This window comes from Morchella sextelata, assembly GCF_020137385.1.
Source record: "Morchella sextelata strain SCLS chromosome Unknown scls_13, whole genome shotgun sequence".
NCBI lineage: Eukaryota > Fungi > Ascomycota > Pezizomycetes > Pezizales > Morchellaceae > Morchella > Morchella sextelata.
The window spans coordinates 6679-31127 of NW_025408628.1; the positions used below are offsets into that span (position 1 = coordinate 6679).

General features: G+C 45.8%; 3 protein-coding genes across 3 annotated transcripts; all 3 read left to right on the top strand.

Annotated features, from left to right (window-relative positions):
* Positions 1-9563: 9563 nt before the first annotated feature.
* On the top strand, positions 9564-11835 carry H6S33_002372 (uncharacterized protein; the record flags this gene model as incomplete). The annotated part of the gene is made up of 4 exons (XM_044834030.1): positions 9564-10400; positions 10451-10673; positions 10738-11180; positions 11602-11835. 4 exons carry the CDS (start codon positions 9564-9566, stop codon positions 11833-11835), a joined length of 1737 nt encoding a protein of 578 aa, XP_044692533.1.
* A 3226-nt stretch (positions 11836-15061) lies between these two features.
* H6S33_002373 (uncharacterized protein) lies at positions 15062-15418 on the top strand (the record flags this gene model as incomplete). The annotated part of the gene is made up of 2 exons (XM_044834141.1): positions 15062-15085; positions 15134-15418. The coding sequence occupies 2 exons, from the start codon at positions 15062-15064 to the stop codon at positions 15416-15418; spliced, it is 309 nt and encodes a 102-aa protein (XP_044692534.1).
* Positions 15419-16352: 934 nt separating this feature from the next.
* On the top strand, positions 16353-16874 carry H6S33_002374 (uncharacterized protein; the record flags this gene model as incomplete). The annotated part of the gene is made up of 1 exon (XM_044834252.1): positions 16353-16874. One exon carries the CDS (start codon positions 16353-16355, stop codon positions 16872-16874), a length of 522 nt encoding a protein of 173 aa, XP_044692535.1.
* Positions 16875-24449: the final 7575 nt, after the last annotated feature.

The following is a 24449-nucleotide window of genomic DNA, read 5'->3' on the forward strand; positions in this document are numbered from 1 at the left end:
GCAAGTTGGACTAAATTCCGTACCAGTAGTATAGTTTCTCCTAATGCGGCTAATGCGGTCAATACGTTAGACACCATCTGTTCGATGAGCCTGCTGAGAGCTCGCCCTATGAGAGTGAGCAGGAGGAAGAGCAAGGGGACTTAATACCAGAGTACGAATGCCGGGCCACAGGTTCACAAGCTGACAGCGCTCCGGAGTCTGAAAGAACTACGCAAGAAGAGATGCCCGGCAAAGAGCCTGCCGGGAAAGGTAGTTACATTGATGGTGGCCCTGATGGGGGTATTCCTCCTGGCGGGCGTGGGGACGAGTCAATCGATATGGAAGTGGGTTACCTTACCGATGCATCGGCCAGTTCGATTGAAGTGGCTGAGCTCCAAACAATTCCCCGTCTTCCCCAGTTCCCCCACCCCCAAATCTCCCCTCCCTCCACTAACATCAACCTCCCCGACATCCCTGCGAAGGGCTGGACTTCCGTCTCTCGTCCTGCGACTCGAAAGAAAATTCATGTCGAGTAGCACTAGTTGATAATAGGTTGCACGCTCCAGTTACCTCCTCGTGAGTTTTCTGACCCTAGTCGCAACCTTTAGCTTTTGACGGTTGTGGTTCTCGTCTTTTTGTCGGCCTATCTTTTATGGCGCTAATTTTTTAGCCTCTTTGGCAGTTGTTGCGATATGTTTGGTCTATCTGTTTTGGGTGGTTTGACAGTTGTCCTGGTCATCTTTTGGGATTAGTCTTATCTATTTTGGTCTTTTGGGGTTAGTCTTATCTTTATTGGGTCTTTTGGGGGTTAGTCTCATCTCTTTCAGGTTATTTGACGGGGGTCCTTTTGGTTTAGAGTTAGTGATATCTGTTAGGGTCTTTTGTCGCAGCATGTGACGTGAGTTAGGTCTTTCGATAATGGTTGGGGTCGTTATAGATTCGTCTGATCATTAGTAGTATACTGTTATTAGGAGCGTCACTCGACCGAATAGAATACAGTGATGAGTATGTTGAGCAAAAAGACGTAGCCGACGCCAAGCAAGTGCTTAGTCATCTGACAATCCAAGTCACGTCCGACCTCATCTCCTCTCCTCTATCCAATCTGAACGCGAGTACACAATCTCTGTTGCTCGCTTGGCCTATGACGACTCTAGTAAACGGACTGGATCGACGGAACACAAATAGCAGTAAAGCCCGGACAGGAAGGGTGCGGGATCGAAGCCTTTTTCATCTCCTGCCATTGCCCACCCTCCGGGAACGCGAGCTTGCTGGGGACGCCAACTCGGACTTGAGAGGGTTTTGACTTGACCGTCCTCGACTACCTGCATACGATTTAGTGAAACGGCGTGAATGTGTATTATGGTGGCGTTGAGGCTAACCTTTGGATTTTAGGTTTTCTACTAGCATGGCGACTGAATGTCCGTCGTTTATCTTCGCGTCGTTGGCCTATATCTAACGGTCGGTGTACGTTTCGAATCAGACCTCAGTAATCTGACCAGAAGGCGAGTAAACAATCTTTGTTGCTCATTTAGCCCATATGACTCTAGTCGCGTGGACCGTCTGATTAGCTGTATAATACCCATGCCAAAAAGCAGTAAAGCCCGGACAGGAAGGGTGCGGGATCGAAGCCTTTTTCGTCTCCTGCCATTGCCCACCCTCCGGGAAGGCGAGCTTGCTAGGACGCCAGCGTTAGTCACGCAACTGAAACCGACGGATCACGAAATACCAAGGGTATTGCGTCGGGGGGATGGGACGACTCCGTTCAAAAAGCTGTATACCCATGCCATTAAGCAGTCGAGCCCGGACAGAGTGATGCGGGAATGAAACTATCGGTCGGAATGACCGCTGCCTGCCAGTCATTCTTCCAGGAGACGAGCTTCTACCAAGCAGTCGAGCCCAGACAGGGTGATGCGGGAATGAAACTATCGGTCGGAATGACCGCTGCCTGCCAGTCACCCTTCCAGGAGACGAGCTTCTAGAAGACGAGCTTGCTGGGGACGCCGACTTGGACTTGAGAGGGTTTTGACTAGACCGCCCTCGACTACCCGCACACGATTTAGTAGAACGGCGTGAATCTGTATTATGGTGGACTTATTTAGGCTAACCCTTGGATTCCAGGAGCTCGGAACAAATCGCGGGACATATCTCCTAGCGTCGTCTGCCTCTAGCTATTGGTCCATGTACGGATCAATGACATCACGGCAGAAGTTGCCCTCCGAATCATCTCCCCACTCCCCCTTCCCAAAACTCTCTTATAAAGTTGGTACGTTGCACTGCCCATCCTACCGACAAAGACATCCTTGACAATGCCTCAGCGAGAGAGTCAGTTTCATTTGTCTAACTCCTCCCGTCCCTCGCAAAACACCTACAGTATAACGTGGGTCTATGGACGAGAGACTATAGTGTCAAGGAATACAACCGAGGCGAGAACGTAGTAGAGTATGTTCGTGACTATGGACTATGGGATGGTTCAATCCTGATCGGAGATCCAAGATGAGCCCTATGACGTAGCGTAGAATAAAAGTAATATTCGTGGAGTAGAATACAGAGAGAGAGAGAGAGAATCTTATATTGCATAGAAGCCGAAGCTTATCGCACACCTAACTACCCGACTACAACCTCCACCGACTAACCCGAAAGCAAAAAACGAAGTACAGAACTAACTACCGCGGCTACAAGAACCGCGTACATAATAAAACAAAACAGCGCACGAAGAGGGCGCGAATAACAAGTGGTACAGGTAAGCAGAATCTAAGCGACAACAAAGAAACCTCCCCGTAGTAAGAATAAAAACCCCAAACTTCTCCGTCAACTACATTAGCGAGCACAATCCTATAAGTAGTGTTCAATCGAAACGATATCATTACCAACGTTCCCGGTGTCATATCTGTGGACGAACCTTAACAGGACTGGGAAAACACGCGCACGAAGGCAGGAAAAGCCAACCGCAACAGCGTCAGGGGTGAAAGCGAGGGGGGGTGGGTTGAGTATTGGTCCTCGAGCATCTGCTTGTCAAACAGCGAGGAAGTAAAGAGTGGTGACTGGTAAGTCAAGTAAGGAGTGGGTGGGGTCGTCGGTCCCTGGAGCAACGGCTAAAGACTGTGCCCGAGTCGTGTTTGAAGTAGTGTCCTCTGGAGGGGACATGCAAAAAGGGTTGAGCCGAAGGCTCAGTATGTATGGGGGTCGCAATCGAAAGTGCCGACCGTATTGTGTTGAGGGTGGTCTCGGAGACCGGTTGGGTTGGGGTGAGGGGAGCGGGCCGCCTCGGGTAAAAGTGGGTGGCCTGGTTAAGGCCGATAAAGAGGGGTAAGGTCACGGGACCTCGGGTAAAAATTTGACGATAGTTTCGCGACCGAGAGGTCGCTAACTTCGCGGGCTGTCGAGCGCTTTGGCAGTAGGTTCTCGCTGACTGGAGATTACTGACAGTGTGCGTACCCGACTTGTGGGATCACTCGTGCGATGAGTGAAAGTAAGGAGGGGCGAAGGCGGCTTTCGAGAGTAGCCGCTGGTTTGGCGAGGGGTGAACGGTGGACGCGACCCGTGAGGGCACCGAACGAGCAAAGAATGGGGGGGTCGAGCGAGGGAAGTTCAGGGACCGAAGCAATTCGAGAATCAGTATAACTCCATCTCGGGGGGAAGAAATCCTACCGCGAGCCAGAGGCGAGCGGGTAGAATACAGAAGAAGAAGAAGAAACTTATATTGCTTTGAAGTACAAGACTTATCGCACCCCGACCCAACCGCCTAAAACACGAACCGAACCGAACAAAAAGAAAGAAAAACAACAAACGCAAACACAAACAAACAAGAACAAAAACAAGAATAAAAACAAGCACAAGCAAGCACGAACAATAACAGGGAAATCCAGAACAACACTTCGACCAGAGAACCCAACGACAAGGAGAAATAACATATCTCAGCGGACTCGAGCGCTGGATCCATCAAATCAAAGAAATAAAAACAATTTTCAAAGAGTAAAAGGAAAACTCCCCTTCCTAATCCCGTTCCCGGTCATTTTCTTCCATCCCCTCTTCCAGGTCCGCCTCCGCCTCCGCCGACTCGTACCATTTCGAGAGTTGAGATTGTTTCGCAAATTGTAGGATGAGGTCCGTTCTCAGGTTTGTAAACATCCAGTTTTCCCAGGTCATCGCTCCGGGGATCTTCTCTATCAGGAGGGTACGGATTCGAGCCCACGCTGGGCATTCCATGAGTATGTGTTTCGCTGAGTTTTCCATACCACACTGGCATGGTTCGGGGTCTGTATATACTGCGTGTTTGTCGATTCGGGTGGTTTGGCACCGGATTCGAAATACTTTTTTTGCTTCCGTAAGGGTGAGTTTCGCTATCTTGGGAGGGGGGCGGAATTCCCCCCGGTGGTGGTAGTTCGGTATTGATTGTGTGTTCCATTCTTCCAACAGGTGGTCGCGTAGTAGTTTATTTTGGTTCCACTTATCTCTCGCATTTCCGGGGGTCTGGTATGGGAGTAGTAGGGAAGCGATTCGGTGAAGGCCTGTTCCTTTGATATTTGCTTCTTTGTAAGGGAGGAGCTCGATCAGGGATTCATTGTTGGGGTGGGTTGCCTCGGAGCAGAGTATTCTGGTTCCGTACTTTCTTGAGCGATATGTCAGGAGGTGTTCTAAGGGGGGTAGGCCTGCTTCTCGGAGGAGTTTGGCTCTTTTGGTCCATCGTGGTAGGCCGGTGATGATCCGGGCCGCTTCATTATATAGTGGTTCGAGGGATCTTATAATGTGGTCTGCGCCGGTCCACCAAGCCTCGGATCCGTAGAGTAGGCTTGGGAGGAAGCCTTGTGTTATGATATGATGGATTGTTTTGACCGTTATGCCTGGCAAGCGGGCTGTGTATCGAATCTGGTGGAGGGCTTTAAGGCCTTTTGCGATCGCTGCTTCGATGTGGGGCCGGAAGGAGAGGGTCGGATCTATCCAGACTCCTACATATTTCAGTCTTTCCTTGGGGTGTATATTGATATTGTTAACTTTGACCGGAAGTCGTGGTTGTTGTGTGGATGATGTGGTGGGCCGGAAGAAGATCAGGTCGGATTTATCCGGGTCGTATTTAATTTGGAGTGGCTCAGCTTTTATTAGTCTCTCTCTCATTCGTTCCTCCATTCTCTTGATTGTGAAGCCTGGTGTTTTGGATATTTGTACCAGCGCGTCGTCATCGATATAAGTAGTGTCCATCTCTTTCGGGCTGCTTGTTGGGTCTAGGATTACTCCAGCATAGATCATAAATAGCACCGGGGACATGGGGCTACCTTGCGGCACTCCAGAATCATAGGGCTGTGGCTCTTCTAGCTCATGGTTGAATTGAAACTGTAGTTTTCTGCCGGTATTGAATTCCTTGCACCATTCTGTTAAGTAGGTAGGGAATTTTTGTTGTTGCATGATTTCCGCGAGGAGTAGGTGGTCGACGCAGTTAAATGCTCCTTGGATATCATTGGTTAGGATCGCTGGTCTGTCTCGCCGAGCGACTCCGGTACTGTTTTTCAGTAGTAGATTTTGTTGTATTGGCGTTAAGGTTCTCAGCAGGGCGTCGATTGCCGAGATGGTTGGTCTTCCTCCAAATTGATTCACTGAGAGTGTGCCTAGAATTTCTCCAGCGGTGCAGAGTCTTTGGGCCACTATCTTCTCCAGGATTTTGCTGAAGCATTGTAGAAGGGAAATGGGCCGGTAGGCTTTTGCGTCATGATAGTTTGCTTTACCGGGTTTTGGGATCGGGATACACTTAGCTATTTTCCATTCCGCTGGGTGTACGCCGTGCCGGAGCATGGCGGAGAACATGTCTTGGATTATAGTTGTGTTTGCTTTGACTATTGCTTTAATAAAGGTATAAGGAATGCCATCCGGGCCGGTCGCCGAGTGCGCTGGACAGGAGTCGATTGCTTTATTAAGTTCTTCGGGGGTGACTATGTCGAAGGTGTTGCTAAGGTCAAAAGAGGGGGGTCTAATGTTTAGGGGGGGATGGTCGGGGGACGTCCGTTTCGAGGGGAAAAGTTGGGCTCTTAGAGCTTGACACTTCCCCGCAAACGTTTCTTCACCTTGTATGGTTGGTATGATTGTGTCTCTTCTTCTTCCTACGTTTAGGATTCTCCAGACTTCACTACCTTTCGCCTCGTTCATCGTCTTTTCCCGCTGGTCCGCTTTTGCTTTCCGGATCATGACTGTCCATTCTCTGCAAGCCTTCCGGTGTTCCTCCACGTGATTGGGTTTCCTTGTGTTCCTCGCCTTCCTTTCTGCTGCATTTACCTTTGCCTTCATTTGTTTCATTTCATCTGACCACCAGGAGTTGGCTCTTACCCCCTCCTTCGAGAGCGGCGTTACTATGCTGACTGTTGACCTGACCAGTTCTAGAAAGAAATCAACAGTCTGTTCCGTAAGTTCCTTGGTTTCCCATGCCTCTGCAGGGATGGAAATGTTTGACATGTGGTTTTCCAGTAGCTTCCAGTCTGTTTGTCGCCACATTCGTCTTGGTACAAAGGGTGGTTTCTCCAAGTGTAAGTGAACGGAGGTTCTCCCATGGTCTGAGCCCGCTCCGTAGGGTTCAGTGCTCCATCGTAGGTTGTGATCGAGTATTGGGCCTTTTACGAATGTAAGGTCGATGGTTGTGGGCCTTTTCCCTCTGTCTCTGGGGAAATGCGTAAAGACGCCTGGTTCGTTCAGGAGGGACAGTTTCTGTCGGGTTATCCACCGTTTTAGTCGTGCACCATTGACGCGGTCTGCTCGAATGTTGTTTCTATATTCATGTGAATTTACTCCGTACCACATTTGATGGTGGCAGTTGAAGTCTCCCATTACTAGACAATTATCAAGGGTTTGGATTGTACTTGCTATCTGAGCGAAGGGGCCACTTCGGCCTGGGGAGTATATGTTTAGGATTTGGGCTTTCTTGTTCTGGATTTCTACCGTAATCGATACTATGAAATTATCGTGTGTGTAGTGGTGTTTTGGTTTGAGGTTGGCATGTTTGCGGACGTATGTTGCGCATTTTGTGTTGGTATTGCTGGCTGTAAAAATATAAAAGAGGTTCGATTCTGGTGGGTATCCCTCTGCTGAGGTCCATGGTTCTTGTAATAATAGGAAATAAATACTAGAGTCTGTTTCCGCTTCTTCTACCGCCGCCTTGGTAATGAGTTCGCTCCGTGCACAGTTGAGTTGGTGTGCGAGCGCAGTGGTTCGAGGCCTAAGCATTATTTGTCATGGGTTGGTCTTCTTCGGGAACGGGTGTGGCTCCGACTGGGGCGGTGGCTGGTACTTGAACTATCGACTCTTGGACGGGTGCAGCCGGTGGGTCTTGAACGGGTGAGGCGTTTTCTTTTCCTTTGTTAAGGAATCGGCGTTTGACTCTTTCGGGGCATGCTGGGTCGGAGGCCTTATGGATTCCTTTGCAGTTCAGGCATCTGATTGGGGTGTGGGTGCATCTATATCCTCCCTGGCATTGATTGCATGGGTGGAAGCTGGTGAGGTGATCTCCGGCACAATGACCGCATCTCCCATTGTTTTTGCATTTCTCCTGGCGGTGACCGTATTCGAGGCACTTCGCGCATTGGGTGTCTGGGAAGGTTGGGAGGAAGGCCTCGATGTGGCAGCTTCGGTTAAAGAGGGATAGGAACTTAACTCCTAGTGTTTCCATTGTGACTTGTCCTGGGAGCGCGATGACCATTGATGAGTGGGTTTTCTCCATTCGAGTCTCTGCTCTGGAGATCCAGCGGGGAACCTGGGCAAGTTGGAAGTTCTCTCCATAGTTGCTTCTAATTTCGGATGCTACCAGTTGTCCTGCCTCGACGCCTTCTCCGACCGTCGTGGGGATTCCGTGAATAAGGAACTTTGACCATTTGGAGTTTGCCCGGATGATAGCGACTGGTACTTGTAGGGTGAGGAGAGCCTCCTCAATTTCTTTGGCGTATTCCATTGCCTTCGATGCTGGGGTGACAAACTTTGTTTCCAGGATAAAGTTATCCTTGGGTGTTCTCCTTGCTGAAATGAAGTGGCAGGATTCGTCCTGAATTCTTGAATTGACTAGGGTCCTGATCTCGGAGGGATTGACGTCGGATGGGGCAGTGGTTTCGACAATGATTTCTCTGTTGATTTTGGTATATTCTGGCTTGAAGAGAGGATCCGCTTTTGGCTTTGCAGACTTCTTTCTTCTCTCAACAACCTGGAAATTTCCTTGGGCAGGACCGGGGGCCGAGGCCACGGCGGCCCAGGTGCCTGCTTTCCATCCACGGGGTGGGGCTTGTTGGGGGGGTGCGGGTGGGGGGGCCTGAGGAGCTGCCTGAGGCGCTGCTTGGGGAACTGTTTGGGGGACCGCTGGAGGGGGCATTCTCTGTCCCTGCGGTTGTTGTTTTCGCTGTTGTTGCTGTTGTTGCTGTTGTTGTGGTTGCTGCGGTTGCTGCGGTTGTGGTTGTTTATTGAGGAGAAGGTGGATCGCCGAGTGCATATTGGAGATCATGCTTGTCTGCGCTTCGATTTGGTGCTTCAGTGTGTCCACTGTTCTCCGGAGTGTGGTCGTTTGCTCTTCGAGGATTTCCATCCTATCGGAAGGTGGGCAGATTCGGCTGGTGGCATGTCTGATGGCCCAGGTAATATAGTTCAGGTCCGTCTGGGTGTGAGTGTCTTGGGGGACAATGCTCGGGTAGAGGTAGTCAATTCTCGGCTGGTATGGGTCGTTGTAGTCGGATTCTGATGCAAAGGTCGAGGAGAATTCTTGTTCCTGAGCTCCGGATGGGGTTGGGTCAGGAACCGGAGTGTTCCTGTTCTGCGGGGGGGCTGTCCCTTGCTGGGAAGACTGAGTAAAGAAAGATTGGAGCGAGGCTTGTTGCGACATAATTGTATGTCCAGTTCTTCTGGCGGCGTGAAGTGATGTTTCGGATAGGTTTCTTTTCCTTCCCTTTGGGAGGTCAAGGCTGGAGAATTCTTCGCTAGAAGCCAGTTTTCGTGGTGTTTCTTTCGCTTGGAACAACAAAGCGCGACCGTACGATCGGGGACAAAGTGGCTCAACCTGGTATGGTATACCAGGGTAAACCGAGGGGAATAAAAATAAAGTGTTTTTGAAGCGAGGTTTGATATCAGGAAGTTTTGCGAGCCTTAGCGAGCAAGGAGAATACAGAGGTTGCGTAGAGAAGAAAGGAAAGAAGGAAAACAGATAAAACCCAAGACAACGCCCCCTTATATATCCAGCCATAGTCCAATGATGACTAATACCTCCGCGTAACAGAAACAAAAAGAATATAACAGAAATCCCTATTACAAATCCTAATTCAACTACACAATACCTCCTTTCCTCGTTCCAGTTTATCACCTAACCAAAATAGATAGCTGCCGTTACATACAGAGAAACTTCCTCCCATCGGAACACCAGGTCATTTAGCAGGGACAGACGACCGACCATCCAAAGACATGTACGATCTTCACAAAAGATTCCAAGCACCTTTCCACATGACTCAGCTAGATGATTGCCTACGAGATCGTCACAGGCGCGAGGACAAGAAACGGAGTCTGAAAACGATGTCTCCGAATACGGGGACCCATCAGAAAGAGCTTCACAGATTGATTTACAGCTTCATGGCGAGATGTATTTGACAAAAGACGGGAGAGTCAATGCCCGACAACCTACGAGCCCGCCACTCTCAAGCCTACCACCCCAGGAGTCTCAATTTCAGCAATCCTCGTCGAGGGATACGTTACCGTCGGCCGCACGAAGTAGAGAATCTGACGCGAACCAGCCGCATGACACTTTTTATGCCTCCCCCGGGCGTGGTAATTGGTCTCCTACCCATCGAAACGCCCTAACTAGTCAGACACATACTCACTCCGGTCTTCAACATTCTGAGTCTATTAGAACATCGTCGGGGGGGACCCGCCCCGAAGCCCGTCGTCAACTTTCTGAGCTTTTTAGACCGGCGTCGATAAGAGCCGTTTCCGAAGTCGTCAGGAGTACACATTATGCTAGTGGCAGCGGCGGTGGGTATTCTGGAGAGTCGTCGTCACAAAATCTACTAGCGCCGGTAGACCCTACCGATCCCAACAAAATCAGAGCTCTCCGGCATCGTAGCTTTGGGCAATTCGATATTGAGCTGAGGACTCTAATCGAAAAAGCTGGGTGGCATCTCACCAAAGAGACACTATTCAAAAACCCGATGCCCTCGGTATTGGAATTGGCGTCCATGGTCAGAAATTCATGGGATTTTGCCAGGGCGGGAACCGACTTTCCAGCGGAGTTGTCGACCCGCGTGTCCGGGCAGCTGAGGTTTTATCATCAACGGACTCCTTCACACATGATGGAGAAGGCAAAGGCCGTAATCGCGTTATATTACGGCCTAGCCAGCATGACCGGCGAGCAAGCAAAAGCCCGTTTCGATTACCTCCTGACAGATGACCGTTTCAATTGTGATCCCACTCATTACGAGGTATATCCACTGTTCGTCCAGGGGCACAGATTTGGTACTAACGTCTTTAGCCCGCGCAATGGCATTTCGCCGCACCTCAAATACCGCGTTTTATCGTCTACGCCTACTATAAGACCAATCGTGGTATTGCCGTCAACCATCCGGAATTTGAGAGTTGTATCAACCCGTCTTTTTTCTACCTGATTTCTACTGTACTTTACCATGCGCTGAGAGTCCACGTAATTGGAGGCAGCAAATGGAAGAATGGTGTCTTCAATAAGGACTATTGCGGCGGTGAGCACCCCGTCTTTCATCTGGTCAGGTTATCGACGGGTATCATTATTGACGGTGGTGCTAGTAATTTTCGAGAGGCACATGCGCACATGGAAGAGGTCCTTCCCCGACGATGAGACGTCAAATCTAGTACTGAAAGGGATTCGACACGAGATATTGAAACGGATTAAGAGGACAAACTGCTGCAGGATTACCGCTACGGAGAGGAGGGAGGCAATTATTGACCCTGGAGTAGGCAGCTTTTTGGAGGGTCTCCGATCCAAGCTCAGTACGGAGACTGACGACGACGATATGGGGTCCGACGAGACAGGCGACCCGCCGTTTGACGATGACGACGGGGAGGAGGGCAATGTCACTCCACCCACAGTCGGGGACTACGTAGTCGATGCAGAAAGCCAGATAGATGGGACTATTGGAACAATTACCGGGATTAATGTAAATATTGAAAACGACGTAGAGAGAGATGTCAGTATGACGCAGGGCGGAGAAGAGCGCTCGGGAGAAGTGGTCAGAAGACAGAGAGAGAGACCGTGCAGGAGCAAAGTACAAAGGGTCAGATAGCTCTCACCTAAATAGACGAACTACCTAGAGCGAGGGGCGTCAAAAGACAATGAATCAATAGACAGTATCACCTAAAGAAAATTCAAACGTAGAATCAAGGGACGGAAAGACGAAGAGTTTGGACCAAAAGACGAGATATAGTTGCCGTAAGACGAGATGTGCGAATGAAAGGACGAAGAGTGTGAACCAAAAGATGGGATAGCTGTCGGAAGGCGCAGATTAGTGAAAAAGGACGATATAAACTGTCAAGAGACAGAGAGTGCGAGTGGAAAGACGATATGTAGTGGTCGAGATAGGCAGGTTGAGGACATAAGTCGGCCAATATGACGTAGGTAATTAGACTAAAGGCGAGGTGACGAGGGCGTAGGACGACTTCCATAGACCAAGATGCGAGCATAATGGTAGAGGGGCTACCTCCTATGTCCAGAAGACGAGCTCATCTTTAGACGTCGTGACGACGTCTTTGAGGGATGGGAGAAGGTTTTCGTCTTTAGCCTTCGCGACGTCGTCGGTCGCCCAAGAGACGCAGGGCTCTCGTCGCGGGGCACCCAGGTATCGGTATGGAGGTAAGAAATCGCTTTGTGTCATCTGGAGCGTCTAAGGCGTCTGGGGCGCCCAGGCGTCACAAGACGAGACTTCATTTTTTGCTGATGTATTCGGTTCTATCAGGTTCTGTGGGTTGTAAGCGTGTGAGTCACTTTTGATTTGTTATCGCTAGGATTTCCTTGGGTATATTAAGGAGGTTTTGTGTTCGTTTCTTATTCTTCTTCTTTTCTTTCTTTTATTACGCAACGTCTTCTGTATCTACGCTGTCTATTACTATACAACATTACCTTCCTCTTCTTTACTCCAGAAGACCACCGTCTCGCTTCCTCTTGTCCCGTTGATCCTTCCTGACGCCAGAGTCCCTTAGCACCCCTATTGCGAGTTCCCACACTGACCCCTACTATACCCTTCGTACCCTACGGAGTACTCCCTACTCGCCCCCTTGAGAGCAGCAGCATCGTTCTCATACTGCTGCTTAAATTCTTCTACATCATTGGGTGAGGCCCATGCAGGCGGGTCATAGGTGGGCATATCGCACGTTGCGGATGATGATGCAAAGTACTCATGGGGGCAAGTAGCGAGTATTCTGCAGGGTATGAAAGAGGTAGTAGAGGTTGGTGGTGGAGCCTGCAATAGGGGTTCTGAGGGACTCTAATGTTGGTAAGGGTTTAACGGGACAAGGAAAGCAGCAGCATGGTGGTATTCTTCAGTAAAAAAGAGGAGATAATATTGGATATTAATAGACAGTGTAGGTACAGAAGATGTTGCGTATTAAAAGAAAGAAGGGAAAGAGAACAGAACTGAGGACGAAAACCTACTAATATACCCAAGGAAATCCCAGCAATAAAAAATCCAAAGTGACTCATACCCTTGCAACCGACAGAGCCCAATAAAGTCGTCTGTAAAGTGGTCTGTAAAATCATACCCGGCATCAACCGCTACCTCTGCCTTTTTGTTGGTAAAATCATTAGTAAAATCGTTGGTCGTGCTCAAGATGGCGCAGCTCAGGTGATGCATTAGTAGGATTCGGATGCATTATGAGATGCCTTATTGTTATACATTATTGTGATACATTATATGATGCATTACTTGATGCATTATCGATGCATTATCGAGCAAAATTTTGGGGATTAGACTCGTTGCATTTACTGACCATTTTCACTCATGCATTTTCTAGCATAGTAGAGTCGGCGCTGGGTAGATGTTGGATAGGTGAGCAGGAGGAGAGGATAGTTTAGAGTACAATATGTAGTCATGCGGAGGGGTACTCTACTTGTACCAGGTATCAAGTATCCAAAAATTCAGCTTAATTACATCAATGTATTTTTCTTTTTTAATCTAATAGTAATTGCATCTCAGCACTTACACACTCAGATACCTTTTATCTAATGCGAGTATGTACAGTGATAGGAATAATTATTGAAAAATTAGCGGGGTCAAAATTGTATATTGAGATATATGTGGACGACGCAACAGCATACAAATTTAACTCCCTCTTTTGCCATTGAGAATTTCTATCTTTGTATGTACTCGCGACAGGCATCAAGTACCTGAAAATACAAATCTTATATGTGTTTTGGATAAGGAGGTTCAGTACAGAGTCATTATTGGAAGGGATCACGTCCACTGTAGAGTAGAGTGGAAAAGTAGAGCTGACATGATAGTAGGAATCATATAGCAGAGAATAAAGAGTTTCGTGATTGTGAGTTACAATCTTTCCAATACCAGTGAACCAGTGTAGCTATCAAGTCTGCAGAAACCTCCCATAAGCAACGATGAAGTGTCAAATGTCTCCGGTTTGAATCTGGTTGGACAGATGCCAAATTTGCAGAAAATCAAAATCTTTTTATATCTACAGTATTCGATATCTGTTACAAACTAATAACTCCACAGAAGAGAACTGGTAGGTTCTTTAGTATTGATAAACCCACTCAATACCGCTTGTTTATACTGCTACCCTTAACTCATAAAATCGACCCAAACCCTACTCGGAAATTACAGAAATTTGGGGTGTCAATGTATCTAAGAAAACTCTTCACAAAGCCTTCATCCTGGAGGGATTTGGTTGGAGAATAATGCAAAAAAGACTGTTCCTGAAACCCAAAATCAAGCAAAAATGACTCACGTTCGCCCTTAATCTTCGAAACTAGACTAGATATAGTAGGAGATGTGTTATTTTGACGGATAAATAAAATATCTGGCTCGCTGGTGCGTGTGGTAATATCTGAGTTACACATAAATCTAGGGAGAAGTATTCAGAGGACTGTATCGCACCTAAATTCAAAAAGCAAAATTCAGTCATGATTTGGGAAGGGATTCTAGTTGAGAAAAAAACATCGCTCATTCTTTTAGGTAAACAGAATTGGGGTACCATCACTGCATCCACATATATCCACCATATCCTCAACTCTATCCTTTTGGCTTTTCGGTATCGGGAAAACCAAGCAGTTGCAGCAGCGGGAGCAGACCCGGTAGGAGCATGAATTGGTGCCAGAATTTGGATAATGGAGGATGATGTATCTGCTCATAGAACAAGATTGATACACGTACAGAGAGATTTGTACCAGATGCATTCTCTACAGTGGCCACTATCATTTCTAGGCTTGAACCCTATCGAGAACATCTGCAATCTGTTGAAAAACAGGTTTAATTTCAGAAGACCAAGGTCCAGGGATGTTGACCAGATTAAGGCAGCAATCGTTGATGAATGGAATAATAATATTAGGGGTGAATAGATACTATTGTTCATAGATACCATACAAGAACTGATCACTGCTATAATTGAAGCTTAAGGGGTACACACGCGTTGGTAGCTAGAAATAACTACTTTTTTATATTTAGTCACATACTTTCATTGTATCAGGCTTTCCCTCCGATAATGACTCCGGACTGAACCCCCATATCTAAAACACGAATAAGTCTTGCATTTTCGTGTACTTCTTGCCTGTCACAAGTATTATACATAGAGTACAGTGACCTGAATGATTTATGGAAAAACAGGGGTCGTGAAATTGTATGGTGAAATATCTGTGCACCATATACTTGTTTTTTCCACAGATAATAGACAGGTTTTGCAACGAAGTGCGTACTAGCAGGGGGGTGACAAATGTGGTTCGCTCGAGTTTGGCAAAAGTGAATACTTTGACGAGGTTTTGCAAAAAGTGTAGAGTAGTGAGGCCACTAAATTAAGTTTACGCTAGTGAAATATAAAAAAATTATTTTCTTTGACTTCACAATCCATCAACATCACACACATGCAGTCTTCTCAGTCCCTTCCAACTATGGGTATTTTTTATAATCAATGTGTAAGTATCTAATTCCTGTTCCAAGCACTATTGCTAACATCTATACAGCCAGTGGATAGTTTTCAGAACTCTGCCGAGACGACCACCGAGAGTTCCGCTCTTCATACACAATCATCCAGCTCCCAAGCTGTACAGAGTCTTAGAGATATTGCTACATCTCGGAACTCTGCCGAGATGCACACCGAGATGCAGGCCAATGTTCCTCCTTCACAGATACAGCAATCCGCTACACAGCTATATACTCTTCAGAACTTCACAACCTTCCTGAACTCTGCTGAGATACGAGCCGATATGCGTGCCGAGAGTATCAATCCTCACCCAGCTGCTATCTAGAATTCGTGCTTTCAGAACTTCAGTGTGGTCCGGAACTCTGCCGAGTTATGTGCCGAGCAACCCGGAAAGAATTCTGCTTTTGTAAAGCAGGTAGAAACTTTAGAGGTGCACTCAGGTGACCATGTGTGCCTGTGGTTGATGTTTTCAATGCCTTGATAGCAAAGCAGACAGTGGCAGGTACGGCTTCAGACTTGATTCTTGCTTGAGCATTGGGGTTAGATGACTTGTCCAACCCGGTGTAACGGCAGCTATACGTTTCGGTTATGCGAAGTGTCAGAGTATGTAAAGGAAGGATTGTACAGTGTGTATGGGATTTGTTAAGTGAGTTTCTATTATGTTCTTTTTGTTTCTGTTATGCGAGAAGATGAGTCATCGTTAGTTGAGGTCTGGATATATAAAGGGGCGTTGTCTCGGCTTTCTTCTGTTTTCTTTTCTTTCCTTTCCTCTTTACGCAACCTCTGTATTTATTCCACGAATACTATTCTTTGTCCTCACTACGTCATAGGGCTCCAACCGGTTTATCATACCAGGTATAGCCACCCCATAGTTCATAGTCAAAGTATACCTTTACGTCTATATCTACGTCTACGTCACTACCTAGGTTGTATTCCTTGGCACCACAGTCTATCGCCTATAGTCCCTGTGATACCCAGGAATTATCTCCAACTTGATTGCCTACCTTGATTCTCAAGCAACTCGCCATGCTAATCGCAGGAAAATGCCGGTGGAAATTACAAAAGCAGATGACAAGGCTGAGCTCGTTAAGCTTTGTCATGAAAACTTAGATGTTTATGCAACCAATGAAGCCAAGGCAAAGTTTTTTGACTTAATGAGGATCAAGCTTTGGGTCGCGACAGGTGGTAGATTGGATGTGAATGTAAAGGGTTACATGGAATGATGGGAGGACAAGAGGAGGCAGGAGATAGCGGAAGACATGGTGAAGAGTGGGGTAGCAAGGGCTTATGGGGAATGGGAGTTGGCGATTGACATATGGATTGTAGCCATTGATGATTTGAAAACAGCAAGAGGATTGCAGAGAGATAACAGAAGCTCAGAGGCCGCTGCTGCTGAGGAGGAAAAAATCAAATTGGAGGAGGTTAGAGAGGATATGGCAAAGACTCTAGCGGGTAAGAAAAGAGAAAGGGAGGAAAGGAGTGAGGGAAATGGCAGTAAAAGACATTTGACGGAAAAAATGCTCGAGAAGTTTAAGAGAAGTGATACGGAAATGATGGCATACCTGGCTAGGAACGATACGAGGAGACTTGACAGATGGGAATCAATACTATCACCGGTTTTAAGTAGCTTTTCTACGAGCAGCAATGCAAATCAGAATATTTCACAGCGTCTTGACTTATTAGAGGAGGAGAATAAATCAAGAGACGCAAGACTATCAGAGAATTCTAGGGACTTAAAGGAATTATTGGAATTGGTTAAGGCGATGCGCAATAACAATTGAATGTAAATAGATATACTAGTCATGTAAATACTCTTCTATTGACGGGGGTAAACAATCAGTAAAAGGATGTGTTTGAGCCATAATAACAGGTATAACAGTTAGTCAAGAAAACAGCTGTAAGATAATATACGGCTACAGGTGAAAGTCCCATCTTCATCCCCATTTTATGCCCGACATAACCAAAATACTGCAGTACCTTCCCAAACAATGACTCAACACATATCCTTAACCGGCACATTTCAGTATTAAATGTCTTTTGCCTGTGCATCAACGGAACACGAGGCAGAGCCTTATATGTCCCTATTATACCACGTTGCCGCCGATAAGCATCATCACTATACAGGAACACCTCTTCCCCATTCAGATTGACAGAGTGAATATTGAAAACTGCTTGCAATCCAGAGAGTCCCCATATACCCCAATCTCCATTCCGTCCTTCAAATGGCCCAGCAATAATTCGTATCATCCCATCTGATGTTGTTACACCTTGAAATTGCATCGTATGCAATTTTTTATAACCCGTATAAAACCAAACTTGATCTGCGACTGTAGGTGTTGGACGGCAAATTGTACGATGTCTACCATCAATGAAATCCCATACCTTGCTCCCTGGACAAGATTGTGCTTCAATGACAGTGCAGTATCGGGTAAGAGCAGCTGGTGTAAGCTGACTACTATTCCAAAACAATTTCCCCTCGTAACGATCGTAGATATGGATGCAAACATCATTAAAGATGATGCTGAGATAGGATTTGCTGTGCCCGAATATCTCCAGTGCCTGTTTGAGCCGAGAAGGGTAGGATAATCTATAGAGCGTGACTGCAAAGGCAGTCGTTGGTACTGAATGGTACCGTGATCTGTATTTTTCAGGTATTTCAAGCAGTTCCGCTAACTGATTGATTTGATATTTATTGAACCTCAAAAACTCTATGCACCAAATATCTGTCAGTTTTTCTATACTGAAGTTTGAGGGCGTATATGTGAATTGGAGTTGTTGAGCCCGTATGCTGTTTGATTGTCCCAAATGGCAAAGCGAAAGAAATTTTTTTCTTCGGATTTCTCGCGTAAGCATCTCTTCTCTAAAGGCTATTACGGCCTCCTCTTCCGCAAAGATTGAAACAATCAAATATCAACAGCTGAACTGTTCTCAATTCAACAGCTGTGTCCATTTTAAGGTGGAGGCGAAACCGCAAAACAAAACGAGAGCGCTGAACAGTTCTAAGATTTCTCCCGCAGAATCAACAGGCAAGAACTACAGTCTACAGAAACCCATCCATGAGGTCCAGCTGGCCAATGACAGCCTTTGTTTACCTTGTCCACTTCATACTTAATGCTACACTTAATCTGCATTAAATTAATGCAGATTTAGCTTGCATTTCCCTTGAGCTTTCCTAAATTCGTAAATATTGTTCATTATCCCTACAATTACTATCGTAATGGCACTAAATGGTAATGTGCGCTCCGTTGCAAAACCTGTCTAATTCCTATCGCTGTAACTGCAGCCATACGATATCCTATTTAGTGTTCGACAAATAGATATTTAACATCTTTTTAACATGTATATTAATAAAAAATAAGAATGTAAAGCTAATAGTTGTCAATATTTTCCGATGTAGTCATAATCTTGTAATTCTAACTTATTATTAACCAACTTGAACCAAACAATTTGATTCATAACTGTAGAGTTTTGTCAATAGTTAATTGCTGTCAAAATACCCACTATCGAACACTAAATTACGAGCCTTAATGATTTAATCGAATACTCTTTTGGGCTATCTGGAGTCATATTAGGCTCTTTGAGATTCATTTTTTCTTGTAGCAACCAATTTGACCCCCGCTAGTACGTTTTTATGTTCAGATTCTTTTTGTTGATGGTTGACAGAGCAAAAAAGAGACAATTAAGCCAACCTATTACTTGCAACTCGCCTATACCCAGTATACACCAATACGGGCCCCCCAACTACAGTAGCCATATTTCATGGATCGATTAGTTAATACACTGGGTTACGAGGAGTTGGATTAGTCATAAAGATTCTATTGAGTTCTATCGGTTTCTGTTGGGCGTAAGTGTATGAGTCACTTTGGATTTGTCATCGCTGTGATTTCCTTGGGTATATTAGAAGGTTTCGCCCTCGTTTCTGTTCTCTTTCCCTTCTTTCTTTTAATACGCATCGTCTTCTGTACCTACGCTGTCTATTACTATATAATATTATTTCCTCTTCTTTACTCAAGAAGACCACGGTGCCACTGCTTCCCTTATCCCGTTGACCTTACGAATGCTAGAGTTACTCACGACCCCTATTGCAAGGTCCCATACCGACCTCCACTACTCCCTTCGTACCTTGCAGAATACTCGCTACTTGTCTCCTTGAGACTGTACTTACCTTAACTTAATATTATATTCATTTTTATTGGTTGGGTTGGATATATATCTATCCTACGCGATTTCCAGCACGTGGAGGGAGTGTTTCCCAAGCATCACCCACCATACATTTCGGGTTGGCATTTACTACTCTCTGTATTTACGATAACGATATAGTTAACTGACGATGAGTGTATTGTATGTAGATAATGATTAGATGGCTAAAGGAAGCATATTAAAAAGATAATCTAATCTAAGTAATACCCTCCAGTAATTCATGCCTCCAGCTTGTGCTACATCTCATCACCACTATATTGATCACAGCTGTTGACATGATGTGAATCGCACACATACATTGAAGATTGCTATAGCCGGAAGCGGCATACATGAATCAAACCCTAAAAAAAAAAAAAAAAAAAATGATAAACAGAACAAATAGCAATAATTTCAGACGCTCCTCTCAAACCCAATCCTTCACTTTCCTGTTGTTCTTCATCCTCCACCTTGAATTCTTTTTTTTTTCTTTCCTCTTCCGTTTTTTTCATGGTTCTTGCAAAGGCCAGAAGTATTCATAATTGGAGTGGAGGTGTGGAGACGAAAGGAAGAAACTTGAGTTCTCAGGAACATGAAGCTCCGCAACTCGAGGGAAAGTCCAGAGTAACACTACCTGTCAGTACTAACAGTGTCTTCAGCTGACTAATATATAATTAACCAAAATATCGCAACTACATAACTGTATATACTATTTGCGTCTGTATGCCCATTGCTGTTACAATAAACCCTCAACTGATCGAATGCCGTTCATAATATGGAGCCTGAAATGTTGATTTGGCTAGAATTATTCAGGTCGCTAGATATATCCTTGATTCTAAGAGTTTCTCTTTTGTAGTGCGCAACTTCGGTGCTTGTAAATGGCTGGAGTTGTGGGTTCCCAATAATAGATATATCTTGCAAGGGGTCGTGCTGGTTGGGCTATCCGAGGTCACGTGGTATGTATAGTTCAGGGTGTCACCAGCTGAGATCAGTACAACACCTGTAACACTTTGGCTCTCAGTGGTGGATGCAATGGCGCAAGTGGCCAATGCGAGGGTAAAGAGGATACATAGATAGTCCTTTATTCTTAGTATTGTTTCGTGAAGAGCAGGGAAACATCGTGGAGGTACATGTACTTATATAATTGTATGGCCAGCCTCGTCTTAATTAAGGGCCTCTCTGTCTACCCTAGCTATCTTCTCTACCAGGATTTGCTCCGGCCTGGATCTAACCCATCAAAGGCCTGAATAGAGAGGTTTTGTAAGAAAATTTTAACAAATGCGTTGCAACCCTGGACCACAGTACAAGGAAACCAATTCCGATCGAGAGAGATAATGAAGCAAGCCATATAGAGTGGGTAGGACCCAAGCCAGAGGCTACTTTCAAGGCAGTGTCTCACATCTGCTCTCAAGGAGGGAACTGCCCATTTTTTAGCAATTGGCCAAAAAGCCGACTCCATCTTGGAGTGTCAATTATGACAGGCTAGCTGCACCACCAACCCTACCCCATTGAAAACCTCTTTGAGCGAATATATTGAGAGGACCTGATATCCATAATTGCGATTCATGGTTATGATCTGGTCTACTCCTAGTGGTCGGTACGCGCAAGCAACAGAAGTATACCAAATATCTACCTGGGAATTTGCCCAAGCTTCAGGAGTGGCCAAGGATATGGAAGCATAGTTGGGTGTTCGGAGTTGCCGAGGTAGTCCAAATGGGACAAACATTCAGTGGAAGTGCGTCCAGCCCTGTAAGAGCACCGAAGCTGTTGGGTTTTAATATAGTATACCAATTATTACTCCTTTCTTTTCGCAGCAGCAATGCCGTGGTGCTAGAACAACGCCGCAGCAATAAGGGCATTGGGTAGAACTCTGCGGCTTGCGTTGAGGTTAACTCACTCGGATACAGGTAGGTGCATAGTTTATATATATATCAATACCCTTTCTGCTACAATTGGCATGTGTCGAATGGTGTTCTTACTCGTTCAGTGGTCTTGGCGCGAGTGATCTAGTATGATTGGTTGTACCGAGATTGTTGTTTGATACTGCGTGCTGGAGTAGCTTAGTGGGACATGATAATATGGCATTAGAGGGGTTCAGTGTCTGTTGGAGATTGATCCCACGATCGGATGTGTTGGCGGGAGTGAGCTCATGTGTTTGGCTTTATAAATTTAGTGAAACTATGGAATGGGAAGATTGTTTTCGTGGGTTATTCTGGTGTCGGATGGAGTGCACAATTCTCTTGGGGTCTGGTGGAACATAGTGGGCATAGATTTGATAGATTTACATGCTTGCGTGGTTGGGGATCTTGGCGAGTGACATCTTATGATTTAGTGCACGGGTATGCCCTTTTTTTTTTTGTTGTTTAATTCATTAATTGTATCGTACGGAGATGCCTGGCAGCGACAATGTCGCTTTTTATTCACTATTTGGAGGTGTGGTGATGACAGCTTGGAGGGATTGCGGTGCTGTGCTGAGGATTGCGGCATTGCGGCGTTGGGGGGGTGGTCGCTGGCTACGTCTTCGATTTTTGCAGGAGCGAGTTAACTATGTTGTGTTGGGAAACCGCGTTGACGTTGCTTGAGCTTGCGCAACGCCGTGGTGGTGCTGGCGCAATGCCTTGGTGCAGTACAGCAACGCCGTAGATTCGGTGGTGGTGCTGCATGCAACAGTGCTGTGCTGCAGGCAACGGTGCTGTGCTGTGCTGAAGCAATGCCGGCCACGTGGCGCTGGACTACGCCTTTCCTTTTTACAGAAGCAACGGCGGTGACCCTTTCTTTTGCTGGAGCAATGCCGACAGCATGGTACTGCTAGCTATGCCTTCCTTTTGGGAGAAGCAACGCCGTGGTGCTGAGCAACGGCGGTGACCCTTGCGTTTTGCCGTATCTAGGATATAAGCGGAATGATCGTGGGTGTGGGTGGGAGTCACTTATATGCTTGCGCTAAGTTCACGGGCAGGGTCTCGGCACGAGTGATATTTTATGATTAACTGTATGGATTTCACAGTCAGGTGCGAACAGCATACCGATGATGCGAACCGCAATTGAAGGTTACATGCAATTAATGAATTAAACAGAAAAAGAAAGAAAAGAAAAAAGCCAAAACCCACCCCCAAACGCCTTATTTTATTCAGACCCACACGTACTCATTGCTCTTCCCCAGGTACACTATTAAAGCATAGAGAGCCTTTCTTCTGTTCCCGTTCTGCAAATCTTTCTACGAAAAAGGACGGTGTTCGAAAAGGTCCACGTCATGGATGAATTGCTTGATTCTCAGATCATGCCGTGCATCACAAGTTATCACTTGATATATTCACCGGTATCATGGTGAGGATTGAAGCAGAGGGTTGAGCAAAAGGGGGGGGGGAGGGGATGATCCACGTTTAGATGTGGAGAGTACACGATTAACATGCAGAGGAGGATGCCTTGAACGGTGTGGTGCATGGCACTTTATCGGTATGTGCATAAAGAATAGCACACTTCCTCTGCAGTTAATCGGTCTTTTCTGGTCATCCCATAGATTCTGCGCAAAACTGGCGCCTGGCAAGAATTTGGAATACCATCCAGCCGATTTGTAAGTCCAATTCCTATTGACATTAAGACTTATTTACAGCAATTCTTACTAATATAATAATTGACCCTCATATTGATCGGTTACAATTATATAGCGGTTGGAGCAAAACAACTAGAGGCGGCCAATTACCTGAAACATTATGTTGCTACCGCAGAGAATCGGGCCGTCGGAAAGGTTTCGATGGAGCATTTTTCCTGGTTCTAAGAGGGGCGTTACTCCATTTGTCTATCTAAATATTGTTGAACAAACCAAGAAGAGTTCACCATAAAACAACTGGCAGATACAGACGGAATGGATTTAATGGTTAATTCAGAACAAACAACCGAACGTGAACTGAAGTCGAGGCAGTATCATCATCTCCTTTGAGCCTTCCAGCACCAGTTCTGGTAGGGTATACCTTGAATCGGGTAAACAATGAACTTTTGATAATTTTTTAAACTCAAATTAATTATAATTTCTTTAACGCGGTTTTGAAGAAAATAAATCCTCCCTTCCATTGGGCTCGGTTTCGCGTCCGCGAACAGGGGCTTACAAAAAAAGCCGAACGAAAAAACAACTAAACTAAATATATAATATTTTTCATTATTCAATTGTTTGCATCCCGTTCCTTCATTTTTTCCTCCACCAAATCCTTTACTAGCAATGCATACTCTGAATGCTCTCCATGCCAGCCCTCTTCAAAATCCTTCCATATTTAAGTTTTGCTGTTCCCACTGCAGAGGAACGATTCACATTTTTTGCCGTCCATCTTGCTGAATTTGCCCGCCCGCGTTCTTTCTTTTCTCCAATACAAATTATTAATAGTAGATTCTTATTGGTAGTTAATCAAACGGAGTGGGGTAACACACCTGTTTTTTATTTTTTCCTTCTCTTTTTTCCTTCAAACCCACATGTGTTGCTTTATGACTACCTGTAGCAAAATACCCCTTTGTAATTGGAGAGAGTGTTGCCAAACAGCTCTTTTGGTATCTTCTCGGTGCTGAAATTCTTACCACAGGCTGGACACCTGGTAAGTTCCTCTGTAGGTGCGGGCACAGGTGGTGGTGCAGACCCGGTGCTCTGGAATATTTGACAGGCTTTTTCCCTACACTCCGTCAGTGGTAGTACTAGTATAGCCATAGGGAGCATCGGTATGAGAAGACATTCTGTAGTTAGTATATATTGGTAGTTGAAAGGTGGCGTGAAGGACGCAAACACCACAATGATTTGCAACTCACTTTTATTAAGGGGGTGAACACCACAATGGTTTGCACTATTCACGTTTGCGACCGCGACGTATGAGCGAGCGCCTTGATATGACAATTCTCATAGTACAGGTTTTTGTAGCATAGTCGACAATAAACCTCCTATTATGATAACATAACAACAAAACTGATAATAGAATTTGTTAACATGACCGTATAAGTATAATGATATTCTAGTATCCGCTCAATATCAAGACTAATCGTACTATGAACTGGGACACAAAAATGATGTAATGTAATGATGATGTTGCCAAAAGATCTAAAACCATTTCACTTATAATTACCCTTTCACAAAAACACCTATGTGTAATTCCGAGCTATGCCATGCTTATCTAAAATACACTGCTTACCTAACCAACCAGTGA